General features: G+C 37.5%; 2 protein-coding genes across 2 annotated transcripts in view; one reads left to right on the forward strand and one right to left on the reverse strand.

Annotated features, from left to right (window-relative positions):
- LOC134221022 (COMM domain-containing protein 4) overlaps positions 1-20,038 on the forward strand; it is a 161,402-nt gene that overhangs the window by 92,413 nt on the left and 48,951 nt on the right. The window lies entirely within an intron of this gene.
- Positions 372-20,011, reverse strand: LOC134221021 (leucokinins-like). The gene is made up of 2 exons (XM_062700197.1): positions 19,642-20,011; positions 372-1,331 (listed from the first exon to the last, which is right to left on the reverse strand). Exons 1-2 carry the CDS (start codon positions 19,916-19,918, stop codon positions 568-570), a joined length of 1,041 nt encoding a protein of 346 aa, XP_062556181.1. The 5' UTR covers positions 19,919-20,011; the 3' UTR covers positions 372-567.

A 20,038-nucleotide genomic window follows, 5' to 3' on the forward strand; every position in this document is an offset into this window, starting at 1 on the left:
TTGTGGAATATTATTTAAATGAAAAAAAAAGGAGATCATTTTTTTTTAAATATGTTATAATAATGGAGGGCTTACGGTCCTGTCTCGACGCGAGTTTGCGGTAGTTCTGATCCTCTCTACATCGAAACGTCAGATTACGACACCAAGTTTCCATTTTTGCATTCGTATATCATGATGATTCATTCACTGTCATCGGCATGGTCTTGCTTTAACTGTAGCCCGCGCAAGACCGCTAGGCTATGGAGGCTATGAAGGCATACAAAACATCATCAAGCTTCTCTGAAATTGGGTTTGCCCATAAAAGCGTGACGTACTTAATAGACGAACTAAGGTTTTCAAAGGTGTTTCTTAATTGTCGAAATAAATATACGTTTTATTTCATGGTTGCGCTTAATTTTTAGTTTTATTTTCTCTTGCTAATAATGAAACTGGAACATGCACTGGCAAACTGGCATACTTTAGCAACAAAAAAAACAGAACTTTTTGGCCGCATTTATTTCACTTATGAGACCTAGTCGGCAACGTGTTGGGCGAGACATGATGATGATTCTCCTCTTATGCAAACATCTAGGATTCATTTTCTTCTAGATGATTGCGTTTACCACCCCATGCATGGAACGGATTCCTTATGACGACCTTTGGTTGACGTTGAACGCGGCTCGTGCTTCGTTTGCCTCCCCATGGGTAAAATCCCTGCTCTGCGCTTCGTTTGCCTCCCCATGGGTAAAATCCCTGCTCTGAACTTCTCTTGCCTCCCCACGGGTAAAATCCCTGCTCTGCACTTCGTTTGCCTCCCCATGGGTAAAATCCCTGCTCTGCACTTCGTTTGCCTCCCCATGGGTAAAATCCCTGTTCTGAACTTCGTTTGCCTCCCCATGGGTAAAATCCCTGCTCTGCGCTTCGTTTGCCTCCCCATGGGTAAAATCCCTGCTCTGCACTTCGCTTGCCTCCCCACGGGTAAAATCCCTGCTCTGCACTTCGTTTGCCTCCCCATGGGTAAAATCCCTGCTCTGCACTTCGTTTGCCTCCCCATGGGTAAAAACCTTGCTCCAAGCTTCGTTTTCCACCCCACGAAAAGAACTTTTGCTTGGATACATACTTGGAGTTTCGCTTTTGATCCGTTCCGGTGGAATACCTCGGATTACAGGAGAACTCTAGACTATCCAGTATCATTGCGTTCAAAGTAGGATCCGCCAGTTGATTAGAGAGGCACATGAAAAAATCCTTGGCACTTCCTGTACAGGTCGCATTGATGGAATGATCAAAGACGGTTAATGATGGATGGTCGTCTCCTGGTACCTTCTCTTGGTAACCTTGAGCATTCGATAGGTCTGGAATTTGAATAGAATGATTTATCATTTAGTAACGAGTTTTAGTTTAATATCACGTTCATAGTTCACCCATAGACAAAAATACAATTTTGAGTTTTCAATATGTATGGATTTGTTTGTAACAATTATAGTTACGCTTAAAAAGTGATATGAATAGTAATGGTAATTAAATGTTTAGGGGTTTTGAAATTATTACAAATCGACGGCTTCTTGCAATACAGGCACAAATCAAAATAAAAACGTTTTAAAATTTTCTCTAAAAAATTAAACTTTCATATTTTTGCGTATATTTCGAATTTCATGGATATTTTTGCTTATTGTAGCGACTAAACACATGTCGTTAAGTATCGCCCTGACAACTTCGCTACCAACTGTTGAAAAGAAATGAAATCGCTCGCACCAGTGTGTCGTTTCTATCTATATATGCATACCTAAACAAACCTATAACAAAAACAACAAAATAAGTCGTAAACCACAAACGTGAAAAAAGTTATTCTAACTGAAATTTCTATAAATATCTTATTTCTAAATTCTTTAAAATCGGTGGTAAATATAAATTGAATTTGTCGAACCTATTGTAAACTAAACTTTAGTTATTTATAGCACAACACGAAAGATTGAATTGTTATGAACGAAGAAAACTAAAACTGTAAGTTCTTCTTCTTCTTCTTATTGGCATTACATCCCCACACTGGGACAGAGCCGCCTCGCAGCTTAGTGTTCATTAAGCACTTCCACAGTTATTAACTGCGAGGTTTCTAAGCCAGGTTACCATTTTTGCATTCGTTTATCATGAGGCTAACACGATGATACTTTTATGCCCAGGGAAGTCGAGATAATTTCCAATCCGAAAATTGCCTAGACCGGCACCGGGAATTGAACCCAGCCACCCTCAGCATGGTCTTGCTTTGTAGCCGCGCGTCTTACCGCACGGAGGGCCCCACATGTGTAAGTTACCTAAGTTACCCCAAACTGTAAGTTACCTAAAATTAAAACGAATTTATGGAATCAATGAAGCCTATTTAGTAGCTTACTCCACTAAAACCGAGTTCGACTAAAGAGGTTTCGAAATCCTGTCCCGTAACACATATGTTGAAACAAATGGATTAATTTTATGTGTTGCAAGAAAAAAAAAACCTTGGAAAAATCGAAAAATTCGAGATTTTATACTAATTTTCCAAAAAATCGTCAAATTTTAAAATAAACATAACTTTTGATATATTCCGAATTTCGACGTGAATCCTTTTCTGGTGAAACTTCATACTGTTATCCGTGCTTTGTCATCAACATGTAAAAAATGAAGTATTTTGAGTTGTGCCAGGATTGTACGTTGATATCTGAGCTTAAATCTAAAGATTCATCAATTTTGATGCACGCTAACTATTTTAAATCTATTTTAAAATCTTAATAATTGACTGCGCATATAAAGTACCGCATGATGACGTAGTTTGACAGTTCACAGAGCTTGTTTACAGGATCTGGAGCAGCTTCCGGGAAAACTGTTTTGCGATTAGGAATAATAATGTCTTCTGTGATTGACTTATGGTATTAATTTGGAATGGAAATTATGAATTTTATTTCCGGCTCATCGATCTTAATTCGAACACCCTGTAAACAAGCTCTGTGAACTGTCGAAAAAGTGAGGTTAAGTCAAAATTTTGCATTGGTCTATTGAACACTCCTAACTTGATTTTACTATCGGCCGAGCATCTCAGGGCCGAGCTGTCAACCTAGGTCAACACAGCTGTGAAGGGTCTGCCAAACAGTAAAATTTGCAAAAACCTTTAAAATGTATTTTAAGGTGATTATACAACAAAGTCAGAAATCGGCCATCTTGGAAACCACGTGCTTTTTGAAGTACTTTTTCAAGAGCACGAGTTGAAAGAACCCTTACTTTTTTTATTTATTTATTTATTTCGTCAACCGACGTAGACTAATACATATACAATATACATGTTTTTCTTTATTTTCTTAATGCTATAAATACGGTATTATAGTGTATAAAAATAAAAATAGATTGGATAAGTAGTGTTTAATTTTGCGATTTAATGTAATTTTAGATGTCTAGGTTTCGAATTGTGACAAAATATTTTTTTAGGTTCTGCCGAAGTAAAGTCAATAGTTTCGCAGTGTTGATTATAGATGGCCATCATCTGATTGTACGACAGTGATTAATTGAAAATGTATGTCGATGACGCAGTTGTCGAGATGGTATGTAGACATTTAATTTCGATAAAATGTTTGTTGAATCAATACGCTGCGAAACTATATCGTTAATAAATGAAAGCATTGCAGTTTCACAACGCTCTTTCAAAGATTGAATGTTTATAAGCTTGCAGTGTGCCTCATATGATGGAAGTGAAAATGATGTCCAACCTAATTTACGAAGAGCAAATAATAGGAATTGTTTCTGATTCTAATCTTCTTCCTTCGTGTGCTATTGAAAATGGAGATTATACAATGCTGCAATATTGCAGTATCGACCTTACATAAGCAATACCGAATTAAAAAAGAAATTACCGAATTAAAATCCAAAGAAATTCCCAAAGAAATTTCCGAAATTTTGAAGAAATTTTAAAATATCTGAAGAAATCTCCAAAGTATTTTACGGAGGACATTTCCGATTAGTTTTCTCAGGAAATTTTTGAAGGAGCCTCTAAAGGAATTTCCAATGGCATCTCTAAAGGAATTTTCTGAGTAATTTCCGGAGCAATTCCGCGTTTTTTCCAAGTTTTTGTAAAGATATTTCAATTTTATGTTATGTAGACAGATAGCCAAAAGCATTTAAACACATTGCAAAACAAATTTTATCCCCTATGCAACCAACAAAAAAACAAACTTGAATGGCAGGTAGGGTACCCGTATACCCAGATATTGACATTTTCATAACTTTTACAATTTTCAACCTATTTTAATATTTTTGGCTATTTTATTTTACAGCTTTTGTCTATGGTTATTCAAGAAATCCTTGAAGAATGTACGTAATGCCTTAGAGTCTACACGCATAACCAAAAGTCTATCAACCAGTTTTAAATATACAACTTGCTCTTTGCGGTTCTTAGAGTTGAAGGTCCTTACATGATATGTTTGTTTCATCTAAAAAATCATGGGGGTTGTGTACAAGACCGGGCCGCTCGACGTGAACTACGTAGCACCAAATCTATACACAAAATAATTAATTTTTGTCTGTCTGCCCTTATAGACTCGGAAACTACTGAACCGATCGGTATGAACATTGAACGATGAAGGTTCTTATGATAGTTTTTGACCCTCCCTCTTTTGGAAAAGGAGATTCCCATACAAATGAAGTCAAAATTTCTGCTTGAATCGAAAATTAATCTACAAAATGGAATAAACTATCTTCTAAATGAATTTCAAAAGTAAAAAATATAGAACTAATCAATTTTAGGCGAAACGAAGTTCGTCGGTTCTGCTAGTATACTGCCGTGAATCGCATATCTGTCCCATCTTTCCTGGGTTTCGTATTCATATGGGACAAATATGCGATTCACGGCAGTATAGTATGTTAACAATATACATATTCCACCTCGTGAGTCTTATTAGATAATGGGCAGCACTGTTCAATCCAGCAGCTGGAGCCACCCCATTCATACACTACGTTTCGCAGTTGAATAATAGATGATACTCTAAAAGTAGGCAATGGTTATGATTTTTTTGATGAGCTTGGAGAGGATTGACGTTGCAAAAAGAAATCGGTCCTATCGTCAGCCACATAAGGGTAAAATACTACGGTGTGGTTATCACTTCTTCTATATATATATATTAGGGTGGCTCAAAAAACACTTTTTCAAATTTTTTGATGGGCCGCCCTCTTATTCTTTTCAATTTGATGCCCTGATGCTCTGGACAAAATTTCAGCCAAATCGGTCAACGTTTGGGCAGTGCTAAGCTCGTTGGAAGTTTATATGGAAAAATGTATGCAGAAACATCCCAAAACAATGATTTGCAGTTGGACGGCACAATTTACGATCAAGAACCATGATACTCATTCAGTTCTTGTAAAATAAAATCCAGAATGTTATGCCGAAAACCGCGAGAAGATTAGAGTTTATTAGACAAAGATATTAGCATTTTACTGGAGTGTTGTAGGGGAGAATTTATTTCTTTTCAAAGGTAAAAGAAACGAAATTTGCTCAAACCCCACTGCAGAGAAATGCTAATAACTTAGCCGGGCAAACTCGAATCTTCTCGCGGTTTTCTGCATAACATTCTGTTATAAATTCTCCAAGATCTGAATGAGTGTCATAGTTCTTCATCGTAAGTTGTGTAGTCCAGCTGCAATTTACTGTTTTTGGATGTTTCTGCATACATTTTTCCATATAAACTTCCAACGAGTTTAGCACCGCCCAAACGTTGACCGATTTGGCTGAAATTTTGTCCAGAGCATCAGGGCATCAAATAGAACCGAATAAGAGAGCGGCCCATCAAAAAAATTGAACAAAGTTTTTCCCATACTAATTTGAGCCACCCTAATATATATATATATATATAACAAAGTTGGCATTTGTACGACCGCGCATCACTCAAAAACAGACAGCCAAATCTTCGCTAATTTATATTCGTTTTCTTCTTCTTTTTACGAGGAAAAATGTTATGATGAAATTGGAATGCTTTGAAAATCGAAACTGAATCTTTTCGATGAAATGGTTTTTCGTACAATTTGCATGGAATTGTAAAATTTTGATCATCCATGTGATCATCATCATAACAAAAAATGTACCGTGCTGTGCCCTTTTTCCGTTCACCTAAGACTATGAGCTATGACTTCTTCTTCATCTTCTTCTTCTTCTTATTGGCATTACATCCCTACACTGGAGCAGAGCCAACTCGCAGCTTAGTGTTCATTAAGCACTTCCACAGTTATTAAAACTGCGAGGTTTCTAAGCCAGGTTACCATTTTTGCATTCGTATATCATGAGACTAATACGATGATACTTTTATGCCCAGAGAAGTCGAGACATTTTTGAATGAGAAAGTTGCCTAGACCGGCACCGGGAATCGAACCCAGCCACCCTCAGCATGGTCTTGCTTTGTAGCCGCGCGTCTTACCGCACGACTAAGATGGGCCCCTAAAACTTCTAAAAAATAGCCGTTATGTATTTTTAAGCTGCAATTTCGCTACATAGTGTCATTTTCTATATACAACTGAAAAAAATATGTTGGGATGCATTCATAGACTTAGGTTCTAATAGTGAAAACAAACTTGAGCAAGTCTGTGGTCCTAATTCCAATCATCTGAAATGGCATTATTCCTAATTCCGTTCTTTCGTGTTCCTTATTCCAATCACCCGAAATACATTTGATTTCTTGGAGATGTTAATATCATTCATAATTTTTCTCACAAATTCATCTTTTCATTCATTATTAGATATTGCAAAAAAAACCTAAAATGTTATTTTCTTCCAAATTTAAAATACAATGAATGATATTTCCATAATATGTACAGCTAAGTTGGTTGCTTTTTTATTTGTTTCACTTACCGTTCGAGTTCAACATGAACATTAATGCTAGCTGCCCAGTAACATGAGGTACCACAGAAAAGGAGAGATAAGATTCACTATCAAAGTTTCCCACTTTATCCTCAACGTAATTTTTACACTTAATTCAATTTTTACCGTAATTTAGGCCTTTATTTTGACCTGAATCTTCCAAAACAATGTCTCTGTTTATTTGGAATTGTTCGTATCGCTGTTTCATTCAAATTTAATATTTGTTCAGTATTCTTTAAAACACCTCAATCTATAAAGTATTCACGGATTTCGGTAACACATAGTCTTATTTGTAGCTCAGAGACGGCAGTATTTTGTAGTGGACTCGAAACTCGCCAAGAAATATACGGATAAAGCTTTAAGAACAAGAACGCTACAATAAAATGGGTTGTGCTGATTGAAACTGTCCGTATTCTTCGGAAGCCTTTTTTACATTGTCCAGCAACCACTTGACAATTCGTCATTCACCATCGACTGATAAAAAACTACGTTTTTCCGGCATAAGTTAAAACGGGTTGTGTAGAGTTGTAAACGGAGTTCCTTTCGGTCTGGCTTCATTAATATACGATGTACCTTTTCTTAGCCATAGCTTATATTATAAAGAATGGAATTTTCGGAATCCAACCTCAAGACCCATAGAACGGAATAAGGAACGAGTTGATTTAGATGTACCCTTATTTCGGTAGATATTTTCACTTTTTAGCATTTTATATCGGTAAAATACAGACAACGATTAGTACCCTAGTAACATTTTGGTTTTATACTGGTTTTATCACACTCTTGTAGAGTAAATTATGGTCTTGAAGAGCGTTATAAAACTTAAAATGTTACTTAGGTATTACCTAGAATGTTACCTGTTATAACTTTTTATGCTTCTTTGTTTCAAATTCAGGGTTCAAATTTTCACATAAAAATGCTTAAGTATTATGACAGTCATTCTTAGCAAGTGGGTTAATGAAAACAGTCAAAATGGCGCCTGTAGTGACGACCAACAAATTTTGTTGAAATGTTCACTCTTAATAGCTAAAAATGACGCTGCTTTTCATTTAATTTCATGCATACATAGCCATAGAAAAGTAAAAACATATGTTTATGTTATTTTTATACAAAACATCTTCATTATTTATTTAGCCTTGCGTGAACGGAATTAGGCGCTGATTGGAATAAGGACACAGCACGGTAATCAAATGTGGACGCAAAAAATAGATCAATTTTTGGCGAGACAAAGTTCGCCGGGTCAGCTAGTTTGATATAATTCATGGTCTGCAGAATAATCTGAGTAGAATCATTTGTATTTTAACACAATTTTAAAATAAATGCCAACGCCGGATATTTTGTTCGTAGTTTCTCTAAAATCAAATAACATATAATTGTGCGTGGTATCTTTTAGCGTGTGTTTGATATGCTCACAAACACATTCTCTCGCTCTATTCTGAAGTATGCTGCTGTCAAAGAAAATGAACAGTCCTGATTTTGTTAAGAAAATTATTTTGAGCTTTTTAGTGGAATGTCTTCACTTGTCATAAGACGAGTTTGTACAATCCCATTGAATTCCACCACTTAATTGTATCTTGACAGATACGTATTTCGACCTCAACAGTAAGGCCTTCTTCAGTGTCTCGTACTTGAATGGACTTAGTCGAGAAGTCGAGTCAAGTACGAGACACTGAAGACGGCCTTATTGTTGAGGTTGAAATACGTATCTGTCAAGATACAATTAAGTGGTGGAATTCAATGGGATTGTACAAACTCGTCTTATGACAAGTGAGTCCTGATTTTATTTATTGAAACATAGAGCAAATATTGCATAAATTTGCTGTTTGTGGTGATAATCAAGTGGTGATAAAGTGTGAAAAGTAGTTTACATACATAATTTGTCGTGTCATACACAATAAAGTGAAGAAACAGGCGATCAAAAAAAGTAAGTAAAAGTTTGCTATTCGTGTTCTTGGGCGATGCAATATCTAATGGGAAGTCGATTAAATGATTATTTTCGAGTTGGAAGTAGTAATAACTACATTATTTAAGCAGATACAGGTTGTTTACAATACTTTGGACATTTTTTCTTGAAATATTTTGTTTTGAAAACTTAGTGATAATTTCTTTCATTATTTATGTTTTCCTGGAAAGTCAAAGAGGACTTTTTGACATTATCTATGTGTTTCCCTTATTTTCCAATACCTAAATCTCGCTTAACTTTTCAAAAGGACCTAAGTAACATTTTTTTCATGAATTAATTTGAATAGCGCAATCATCAGAACAGCATGGAAGCTATTGACTGCAGTATTCAAATTAATTCATGAAAAAAATGTTACTTAGGTCCTTTTGAAAAGTTAAGCGAGAAATCATCAAATAAAATATTTGGTATGATAATATTTTAGCGAAAAATCAGTTTTTGACTAACAATTAGTATAATTGATAATAATGAAGAGTAATGGCTGTTTAGACATATTTTCCCAAATTGACTGTAATTTGGGTTCTGATGCATCAATTTGCACTCTGTTCTCATCTATTCAAAGATGAAAAAGTATAGAATCAGTGCCCTTTTCAAAATTTGATTTAAAATTGTAAGAAACCTGAATTTTGACCAGGTAAAATATGTCACAAAAAAGCGTTGAATTGAACACGACTTAGCCTACCAAATAAATTAACTGGTTAATAAAAATGGAATTGAACCAACCACTTCAATTGGTGAATGGCTTTATCGATTAGACTATCTGTCGCTAACGATTTGAGGTGATGTCTGTATGTCTTCTTCTTCTTCTTCTTCTTCTTCTTCTTCTTCTTCTCCTTCTTCTTCAATGGCTCTACATTCCCACTGTAACTTGGCGTGCTTTTCAACTTAGTATTCTTTTATCATTTCCTCAGTTATTAATCGAAAGCTTTTCTATATCCACCATTCTTACATGAGCATGTATGTGGTGTGGGAAGTAGAATTTATATATCATGTATTGTCTAAGACGAGTTTAGTGCTTTCCATTTAATTCCACTACGTTTTGTTATCTTTTCGGATACGTATTTTGACCTCAACTGTATTTTGACGACGAGTCGAGTCAAGTACGAGACACTGAAGACGGCCTCACAGTTGAGGTTGAAATACGTATCTGTAAAGATAACAAAACGTAGTGGAATTAAATGGAAAGTACTAAATTCGTCTTAGACAATTGAATACATTCCACTAAAAGAGCTTAAATATTTTTTCTGAAAATCGGTATTCGTGTTTATATTGGTGAAAACATCGAAATATAGGTAAAAGGGGTGTCTGAGAGAATGCAATGGGTTCTAAAATTCACCCGTTCATGGTGTATTAAGAAAGGTCTATGTTTTAATACGTCAAAAATTGTAATTGTACCATTCACTAGGAAAAGGAAACTTGATCTTAAAGCTCTTAAGCTTGGAGGACTAGAAGTTCAGCTTAGTGAACAGATCAAATACCTGGGAGTCATTCTGGATTCCAAACTGAACTGGAATGCTCATATTAAGTGTGCGATCGGAAGGGCAACCAGTGCCTTCTGGATATGCTCTAAAACATTTTGAAGAAAATGGGGCTTAAGACCAAAAATGAATCATTGGATCTATACTTCCATTATTCGTCCAAAACTGACATATGCTGCTCTTGTATGGCGACTAAAAACAAATGAGGCTACTGCACAGAAGAAGCTGACAAAACTGCAAAGGTTAGTGTCCATTGCTATAACGGGCGTAACACCCTTTCGAAATCATTAGATGCTATTCTAAATCTGCTACCATTGCATGAAGTCGTGCAGCTGAAAGCGGAAAAGGATATGCAAAAACTTAATCGATTGAAGTTATTCAATTCAGGCGATTCAGTTGGTCACAAAACTTTCAATATAAGCCAGTGATGAATATGAATGGGGAGACTGGGTGAAACCTGTGGAGAACTATGACATTTCTTTATAACATACATTAACCATCACGGAGGTCCCTTTTGCTTAGGACGGTTCCATGGAATTCTATACGGATGGCTTAAAAATTTGGAACAAAAACGTGAACAGGAATATTCGGTCCTAGGATAGCGATCTTTGTGGCAATGAGAAACTATCCAACGGTGTTCCAAGCGGATATATTAGCTATAATAAAATGTACTAATGTCTGTCTAGAGTGGATGTGGTAATGGCGGTCTAGATATAGATGTGCAAATATTTGTATTATAGATCCAGTTGAAAACCGAACTAAGCTCTCGCGACGATCGCATTTTCTCCCATTTCCGGATGTCGCAACTGCATCGCGAGTAGTGCGCATCTATGCCACAGTCGTGGCGCCATCATGCACACCACTCGCGATGCAGTTGCGACATTTAGAAACGGAAGAAAATGCGATTGTCGCGAGAGCTCAGTTCGATTTTCAAACTGGATCTACAATATTTTCACGAATAGTCAACCGGCACTCAAAGGATTGAGTAGCTTTAAATGTACGTCAAAGTTTGTCTGGAAATGCATTATTTCGAAGCGAAAAGTGTCCCAAGAGTACTCCGGCAGACGAGCTTGCGAAACAAGGTTCAAGGTTCACACAGTTTATTGACCTAGAACCTTTCTGCGGTAGGTATATCATACTGTGCCGTAAAAATGGAATTGAAATCCTGGGAAGCACAAAGGTTGATGGCCAACTGGTTAGTTGATTTTTTATTTATAATTCCCAATATTTCAGTAACCAAAAAGCTTTTGGAGCTCAATAAGAAAGCTGTTTGCACATATACCGGCCTAATAACCGGACATTGCCCAAGTAGATTTGAAGGTTTGATTTAAAAAGTATTGGCCAGGTTCATAAAGATATTTGTCGTTTCTGTAACATGGAGCTTGAAACCTCGGAATATCTGCTTTGCAGTTGTGATGCAAGTGTAGATCTAAATTTCTAAACAGTTGTATTATGCAACCAGGAAAAATTTGGACTGCAAATCCTGGAAAGGTAATGGGTTTTATTAGTTCAATTTTGCCGGACTGGGAAAAGACGCGTTTTGGGTTGTTTACTTGATAAAAAGTGATCAACCTACAACATGGAAATAGTTCATAGTAATCAGTGGTATACCACAAAAGTTTAACTAAATGGACACAGTGGTTCCACGCCCCAACAAAAAAGAGGGTGTATTTGGCAAAGTAGCTTAAAATACCATCCGCTAAAATTTTCCTGAAAACACTATGCTATATACTATACTGGTTTATCTTTTCATATCTAACGTCTTTTCAAAACAAACTATAGGTTCTCCCAAACACACGCGACGCGATTCTATCGCTTGGCGACAGCGATTCTGTCGCCGTTGGTATCGTCGCGGCGATGAAATCGCTTAGGTCTTAGGACACACCGGAGCTGCGCCCAATCGAAAGGTTTTGGGCAATCTTTGAGCAAAACTTCAAACATTTAAATCGGATTGGTGCTCAGTATCAATTAAGGATGATACAACAGTTGTTCAAAATCTTAATACCATGTTTCTTTTAGTTCGACGCCATTTTGAAAACTGATCAGTAAATGGCAACAACAAAACAAGGGAACAATTCGTACGCACACACCTACAAAATAATGGATGTTGAAGTATTTAATCGCGCGATTTGCCGAAATTTTGTGTTTTGCATTCCGCGGCTGGTAATAAAGTTAATTAGTTCAGTGCGTGTTGGCTCTTGTTTCGGACGGCCGAACGATTGCGCGATTTGCCGGAATTTTGTGTTTTGCATTGCGCGGCCGGTAATAAAGTTAATTAGTTCAGTGCGTGTTGGCTCTTGTTTCGGACGGCAGAACGATCCCGCGATTTGTCGAAATATTGTGTTCTGCATTGCACGGCCGTCAGTGCTTGTTTTGTCGTGTTTCTGCTCAGTAAGCAGATAGTTCGCGCGGCCGAGTGAGTAAACAATTGGTGCGTGATCGGACGTGTTTCAGGTAGGATTTAGAGCATTCGTAAAATCCGAGTTTTTGGTTCTGATTATAATGTTCGGTGAATAAGTGTGCGTGTTTTGTAAATAATGCGAAACATTTGTAAAATCCAGGTTACTTTGTCCTCCTTTGGACGGTTCGTAAGTAAATTGATGAATATATTTTATTATTTTTTCAGCATATACTGTTATTGACAAACGCTCTATATTGTCGAATAGAGCTCCCTATTATTCACCTTACCCACTAGCACTAATTTTCCTTCCCGAGACATCTATGAAGGTAGTATGGGTTCCCTGCATCTTCACTAGTAGATGTTGAACTAACATTCCTTACCTTCCTTCCGTGATTGTAAGGACGTGGCCAGGTATACAACTGCTACTGTATAGGAAAAGGTACTAATCCCAAGTACCAATTTGCGACAATATACAGTAGATTGCTCAATTGAGCATTGTATAGCCACCCACGATTTGTACAATCACATATGCTATGCTATGCTATACGATTTAAAGAACAAAAATACACTCAATTTTAATCGACCAATTTTTTACCGTTCCACTTTTTATTATTGATATAGGAGCATGTTATTTATAATTGAACTAACTCTATATCAAACAACCTACGGATGTTAGATTTTTCTTGAAATTCTGCATAAGAACATACAGTATACCCCCGCTGATCCGACAAATGTATGGCCGGACTATCGGGGTTTCTCTCTCTAGTCCGACTGTCAAATCCATACAAATGAATCAAAACAAAATCACAGCACAAATTTGAAAACTGACAGCATAATGTGTTTAAATGGGTGTTGATACTTTTTAATGGGCAAATGAGAAGCTACTGGATTCCAATACAAAATTGAAAGCTTCTTATACAAGTATGTTTAGAAAAGCTGGCGAATTGTAAGGCGAATTGGCCACATTGAGAGTTGACGTAAAGTAAACTTCTCTTTACGAACAGCCTAGATAGTTGTGTGGTGTCGGCAGCCGGTTGTCTGGCTAAGAATAACGCTTAGGATTGCCTGTTCCAGTGATAGAAGTCCACCATACAGCTGACCCCTAATTCTTGGTGTGATGCGGCTTTATGCTTACCGTGCCTACGAATAAATGGTTAGGGGTGTCTAATAAAAACCCAACCGCTAACGGAGCCTGTGAAGCACCAGGGCACCCTTCACAGTATTGAGCCCTTACTGCGCTAACCGGAGCTAAGGCGTAGTTGACTGTTTGCTTCTCCGGAATAATCGGCTACTCTTATTCAATCTCAACTTGAGGCTATATAAGGGTGGGATTATGAATATGTTTTTATTTAGTTTTTCATCAAATTGTCACCTATATAAACTCGCTTTTCACAGTGTACTCTGTGTTTCGTCTTTGGCGTTCTTGATACGATACCGACTTGGTTTCATCGTTACTGTTCTCATAAATGTTGAAGTTGTGGAGTGTATTATCTTAATTCGCAATGGCTACAGTTAAGATAGCTCAAATCAATCTTCAGCATAAAAGAACAGCAACGATTAATCTTTGTAGACTTATGCAAAACGGCAAATTCCATGTGGCTTTGGTGCAAGAACCTAGGTAACCTACACAGAAAAAAATAATGAAAATTAATCAGCGCGTAAAAGATAAAGACGTGGAAAATTAAACTATTCTGGGCGTACATGGATTTTTGCCCACAAGTTCGCTCTAGATGTATGAAATTTCTATGGCATTATGTCAGTTTCTGTAGCACACATTATAGAAAAAGTGACATAACGCAATGCATTCATCCAGGCAATAATATCGTTTAAATTTACGCTCTTTTTGGCATTCCATTTATGTGCATCACTTTCGTGTAAATTTCAACAACTTTTTCTATCTGTGTAGTAAACCCGGTGTTTGCTGCTTTCAGTAATGAAATGACAAACAATCTATCAATGCCTCGTGTATGTATACTTGTTAACAACGCTATCGTTGTTACACTTATCTCTGAACTAACAACCAGAGATGTATGTGCTGTCACAATTGATGTAACTAGTGAAACGCCCGTCAGAAAATACGTCTATTGTTCGATTTATTTACCACATGATGAACCATCCCCTAAGGATGCTTTCAAACAAGTTGTCATTTATTGCACTTCAAAATGCCTTCCGCTAATTGTCGGCAGTGATGCTAATCTGGGGTAGCTCTGATATCAATCTGAGAGGCTCCAGCTTGATGGAATACTTAAGTAGTACCGAACTTGGTTTACTTAACATAGGAAATCGCTCAACCTTTATGGTATCTAATAGAGCAAAAGTGTTAGACATAACTCTCTGCTCCAATAGAATTAGTCACGAATTGGTATGTATCAGATGAGGAATCCCTATCTGACCATCGCTACATCTTCTTTGATCATTTGAATGTTACTTCGCAGACCTTGCGTTTTAGAATTCCTCGTTCATCCAACTGGGATCTCTATACAGAGTTGCTCTCGACAAAATTTCATAGATATCTTCCAACCATTGAAACTCCTACCGACTTGGATGATGCCGTTGATACTACAACGTTGTATATCGTGGAAGCTTTTGAAGAAGCTTGCCCTTTGCGTTCTGAGAAAACCTCAAGAGGAACCCCATGGTGGAATTCCGAATTGGCTAAACTCAGGAAGCAGTGCAGAAGGAGTTGGAACAGACGCCATTCAGCAGGGACGGAGTCTTTCAAGTCGGCTCGGAAAGGCCAAAAGAAGCCTCTTCGATCTACTGAACGATCCGGCTGGAAAAAGCTTTGTGCAAATGTTTCCAATTTGAGTGAAGCCAGTAGGTTAAATACAATTATTGCGAGATCCAAGGATTTCCAAGTTGGCGAAATTCGCAAGCCAAATGGCGACTACACTTCTTCTGACGAGGAAGCATGAGAACACCTATTTGATACCCACTTCCCTGGATGTGTCGATATAGCATCTTCGGATGTTCCTGATGTCTTCCCAAGTAGCACACGCAACATCTTCCTAAAAGCACCTTGTTTCTATTCAGTTTCATTAAAGGCATTGGAAAACATCAAAGCACGAAAAAGTAGCATCAAGATGACAAAATCGTTCGAATTGTGATCAATGTTTCATTAAAATTGCAATGCAGTACGTGTTTGACATTTGGAAACAAACAAACCAAGAATACTGCACTTCATGTTGCAGACACGAAACAAAATCATTAAGTTGCATATTTTCTACCATGTAACTTCAATGCGTCTTTCAAAATTTAATTGTTTGTTTAAATTAAGTTGCAGATAAGTTGAATGTGTCTTCATGTTTAATTTAGCATCGTTCAACGTTTTGACAACTCACATTTTTTCCTGTGATGGTGCAATCAAGTAACAGGAAACCTGAGTACAAAACTTCATAATCGTATAGTTTTTATTGCGAGTCAACATGTAGTCCCTTCGAAGTGTTGAATGGTGCTGTGGTAGAGTGAAGGACTATCAATCATAAGACCCATAAATCGAATCCAGTTTTATATTTTTATTTTATTTTTTCCGCTGTAGTATTTTGCAATATTATTGCAATTTTACTGCAAACGAAGGATGTTTCCGTAGGCTCCACCTCTTGCGCTTTTTAGATTGCAAAAGCGTTATATTTGATGGCACATACGCAAAGATGGTTTCTTCCGAATAGTTGCAACACAGTGAAATGTTCAGTAGTGAAACAAGTTGTGCTGCTTGGGTTTTCATGTAGCTACGGGTCTTGGGCTCAGGCTCGTAGAATCTAACTACTGAAACGATTAAATGGGCTCTTAACAGTTTTGCTCCTTACAAATCTTCAGGGGATCTATCCCGTTCTTCTTCAGAGGGGTTTTGAGCATATCAAACATGTTTTGAAAAAACTTTTAGTATGCAGTTTTGCTACTGGGTATATTCCCATATCCTGGCGATATGTCACTGTAAAGTTTATCCCAAAAGGAGGACTTGCTTCCTTATGAAGAAGCAAAGAGTTTTAGACCTATCAGTCTGACCTCATTTCTTCTGAAATGCTTAGAACGTATTATCGATCATCACATTCGTGATGACTGTTTGGAAAACATGCCTCTTCATGTTAATCAACATTCTTATCAATCTGGAAAGCCCACTGTGACTCTTCTATACAAGGTTGTCTACATCATCGAGAAAGCATTTGCACAAAAGCAATCATGTCTGGGTGCGTTCTTAGATATTGAGAGTGCTTTTGACAACGTGTCTCTCGATGCCATATTGGAAGCCGCACGTTGTCATGGGCTCACTAATAAATTAACCAAATGGTTTCACCAGATGCTTAAAAACCGACATCTCTATTCGACATTACGTCAAGCAACGATTAGGAAATTAAGTGCCTGCGAATGCCCCCAAGGGGGAGTATTATCTCCACTTTTGTGGAACCTCGTTGCAGATACGCTATTGAGATTACTCAATAATGGCGGTTTTCCTACCTATGGATTTGCCGACGACTATCTAATATTGATAGTCGGTTTGTGTATTACTACTTTATTCGACCTGATGCAAAACGCTCTTCAGGCAGTTGAAAGTTGGTGTCGCCAATATGGCATTTCGGTTAATCCGAATAAAACATCTATTGTACTTTTCACGGTATTCGCCCATTACATATTTTTGACTCTGAAATCAATATAACGGATCAGGTAAAGTATGTGGGACTAATTTTTGATTCCAAGCTCTCCTGGATACCTAACATTAAGTTCAGAGTTAAGAAGGCGTGTATAGCTTTCGGCCAATGCCGGTGAACTTTTGGTAAAACTTGGGGTCCAAAACCTAAATATATCAAATGGATTTCCACAACAGTTTTACGACCAATTTTGGCTAATGGATGTATTGTGTGGTGGAAAAGGGTGAAGTGAAGACAATTCAGTCTAAATTAGGCCATCTCCAAAGAATGTGCCCAATGGCAATGACTGGTTCTCGTTCTCTTCGACTCCCACGGCTGCTCTCGAGGTTCTCTTCAACGTGGCCTCACTACACATACATCTCAAACAAGAAGCACTTTCTTGTACTTACAGATTATGGGTTCTCGGTTTCATGGAAGAGAATCCTGTAAACCGCAGTTCTACACACACTTCGTTGTTACAGCTCATGGTTGATTGAGACAGAACTGTCCTCGCTCCAAGTGATCTCAGTTTTCCTTATAGGACATTTTCAACACAATTCCCCTAGCGGTATGAGTGGACATCGGGCTATTTGGAAAGAAGTATGTCAGACATCATTGTTTGTTACACTGACGGCTCCCTCATCGAAGGTAGAGCGGGTGCAGGTGTCTACTCGCGTGAGCTGAGATTGGAACAGTCCCATTCACTGGGTAGACACTGTACTGTCTTTCAAGCGGAAATATTTGCCATTATGTGTGGAGTGCAATCCGCACTGCAGAAACACATAATGGGCAAAGTAATATACTTCTACTAGCAGCTATCAAAGCTCTCGCTTCGGCCAACTCAAGGTCGATGTTAGTAATCGCATGTCGAACTCAAATTGAGGAACAGAATTCAGATAATACGTTACACCTTATATGGGTACCTGGCCATTATTCCATAGCTGGAAACGAATTGGCTGATGAGTTAGCTCGCACTCGAGCATCACAAGACTTTATTGGTCCTGAGCCAGCTATTCCAATATCTAAGTGTTGGGTGAAGCGTTTGATTAGCGGGCTTCCATTCAGCACAAACGGTATTGGAGTAGTTTGGATTCATGTCGACAAACAAAATTGTATATCCGAGAACCGCTATAAGCAAGCTATTTAGCTAATCTGTCTAAACAAAATTGCAGTGTCTTAGTCAAGGCCTTGACAGGTCACTGCCGACTCAACTATCACATGGCAAATATACAACGTGTTGAATCTTTTGTCTGTGATGGTTGTGAATCCGATTATGGAACTTCTTATCATCTGATATATAACTGCCCAGTTTCCCTAGCAACACAATCCAGACCGATTTAGTTGCAGCAACTCAAATGTGACTAAATTCGGTTAAATAAGGGTCACAGAAACCTTTGTGCAACATGTGTGCTACTCGGGTTATGCGCAACTGCGTTTCCAAATATTTGGTAAACACTCTCTCCCAAATTGAGGTGAACGTGATACCACATTCGTGAAATGAGCCAATCACGGGCTGAAAATCTCGGTAGTAAAAAAAACCTAATTCTGTATAAGAATTGGGCAAATTGGGCTACTGGATTCCAATACAAAAAATGAAAGCTTCTTATTATGTTTAGAAAAGCTGGCGAATTATATACGTAAAGGCAATATGATCACTTCAAAACCGAACTTTTGATAAAAGGTTCAGATACCCATAGTGTTGTATACCAATAAACTCAGCTCGACGAATTCAGCTGATGTATGTATGTATGTGTACAAAATTTAGTAGACACACTTTTGGAATTTAGAGTCTTTCTCATTGGGAGAATCAAACTGAAATTAAACTTAAAAGTGACATTTCAATAATTACCGAATAACCCTGCTCACAGAGCAAGTTTTTTATTTGAAAGAAATCGAATCATTTTTGAACGATGTCTTATTGGAATTGCTGAGCAGCACCAGTCATTCTTATGACCGGGTGATTTTTTAATTTGCGAACTGTCACTTTTAAGTTTAATTCTCCAAATGAGACAAGCCCTTAACATTCACCGATTTACTTGCAACAGGTTCCATTCGATGGGAAATCCTGTCTCCTTGTTTGAAAATTAGTCAAATCGGACTATGTGGTTAGAAGTAAATACGAAGTTTATACGTAAAGCACGTTAAAAATAACTCACCCTATTTTATTTCGTTTATCTAATGCACGAGTAAGGCACTAACCTTGCTAGGTGGATTATTCAGGTTTTTTTTATACAAATCGTGCGTTTTTGGGTATGCCCAGATATTTTACAGAATTCAATGGTTGTTATACAGAATTGTATGAAAATCTAACATGGGCAGGGAAGGTGTATTATACTTACTTTTCTCATCGATTGTATTATTTTCACTATAATCTGGATCCTTCGTACTTTTATCCCACTCATAGACAGCGCATACATCATCCATTAGAAAAAAGTTGTAAATCACGTACTTCCGGTAACGTTCCAGCAGGATTTCCGAAATCACATTCTGTCTAGTAGTCCACTCACAGCTTTCGATGAGACTGATTAGGCTATCGTCGCTTTCATCGATGTCCGAACAACAAAGTCCACTCACTGCTGCCAGTAGAGATAAAATCACTTTCAACACCATGGTCATATTTCTAGTTATTCTTACTGATAGATATTTAGGCCACAGATCAAAAATCACATCTTTCACCGTTCACTGCTGGAAATCTTTTGATTCACCTGTTGCCCGTTTAACGCCCTTATATACGCA

The sequence above is a fragment of the Armigeres subalbatus genome, chromosome 3, assembly GCF_024139115.2.
Source record: "Armigeres subalbatus isolate Guangzhou_Male chromosome 3, GZ_Asu_2, whole genome shotgun sequence".
Classification (NCBI taxonomy): Eukaryota; Metazoa; Arthropoda; class Insecta; order Diptera; family Culicidae; genus Armigeres; species Armigeres subalbatus.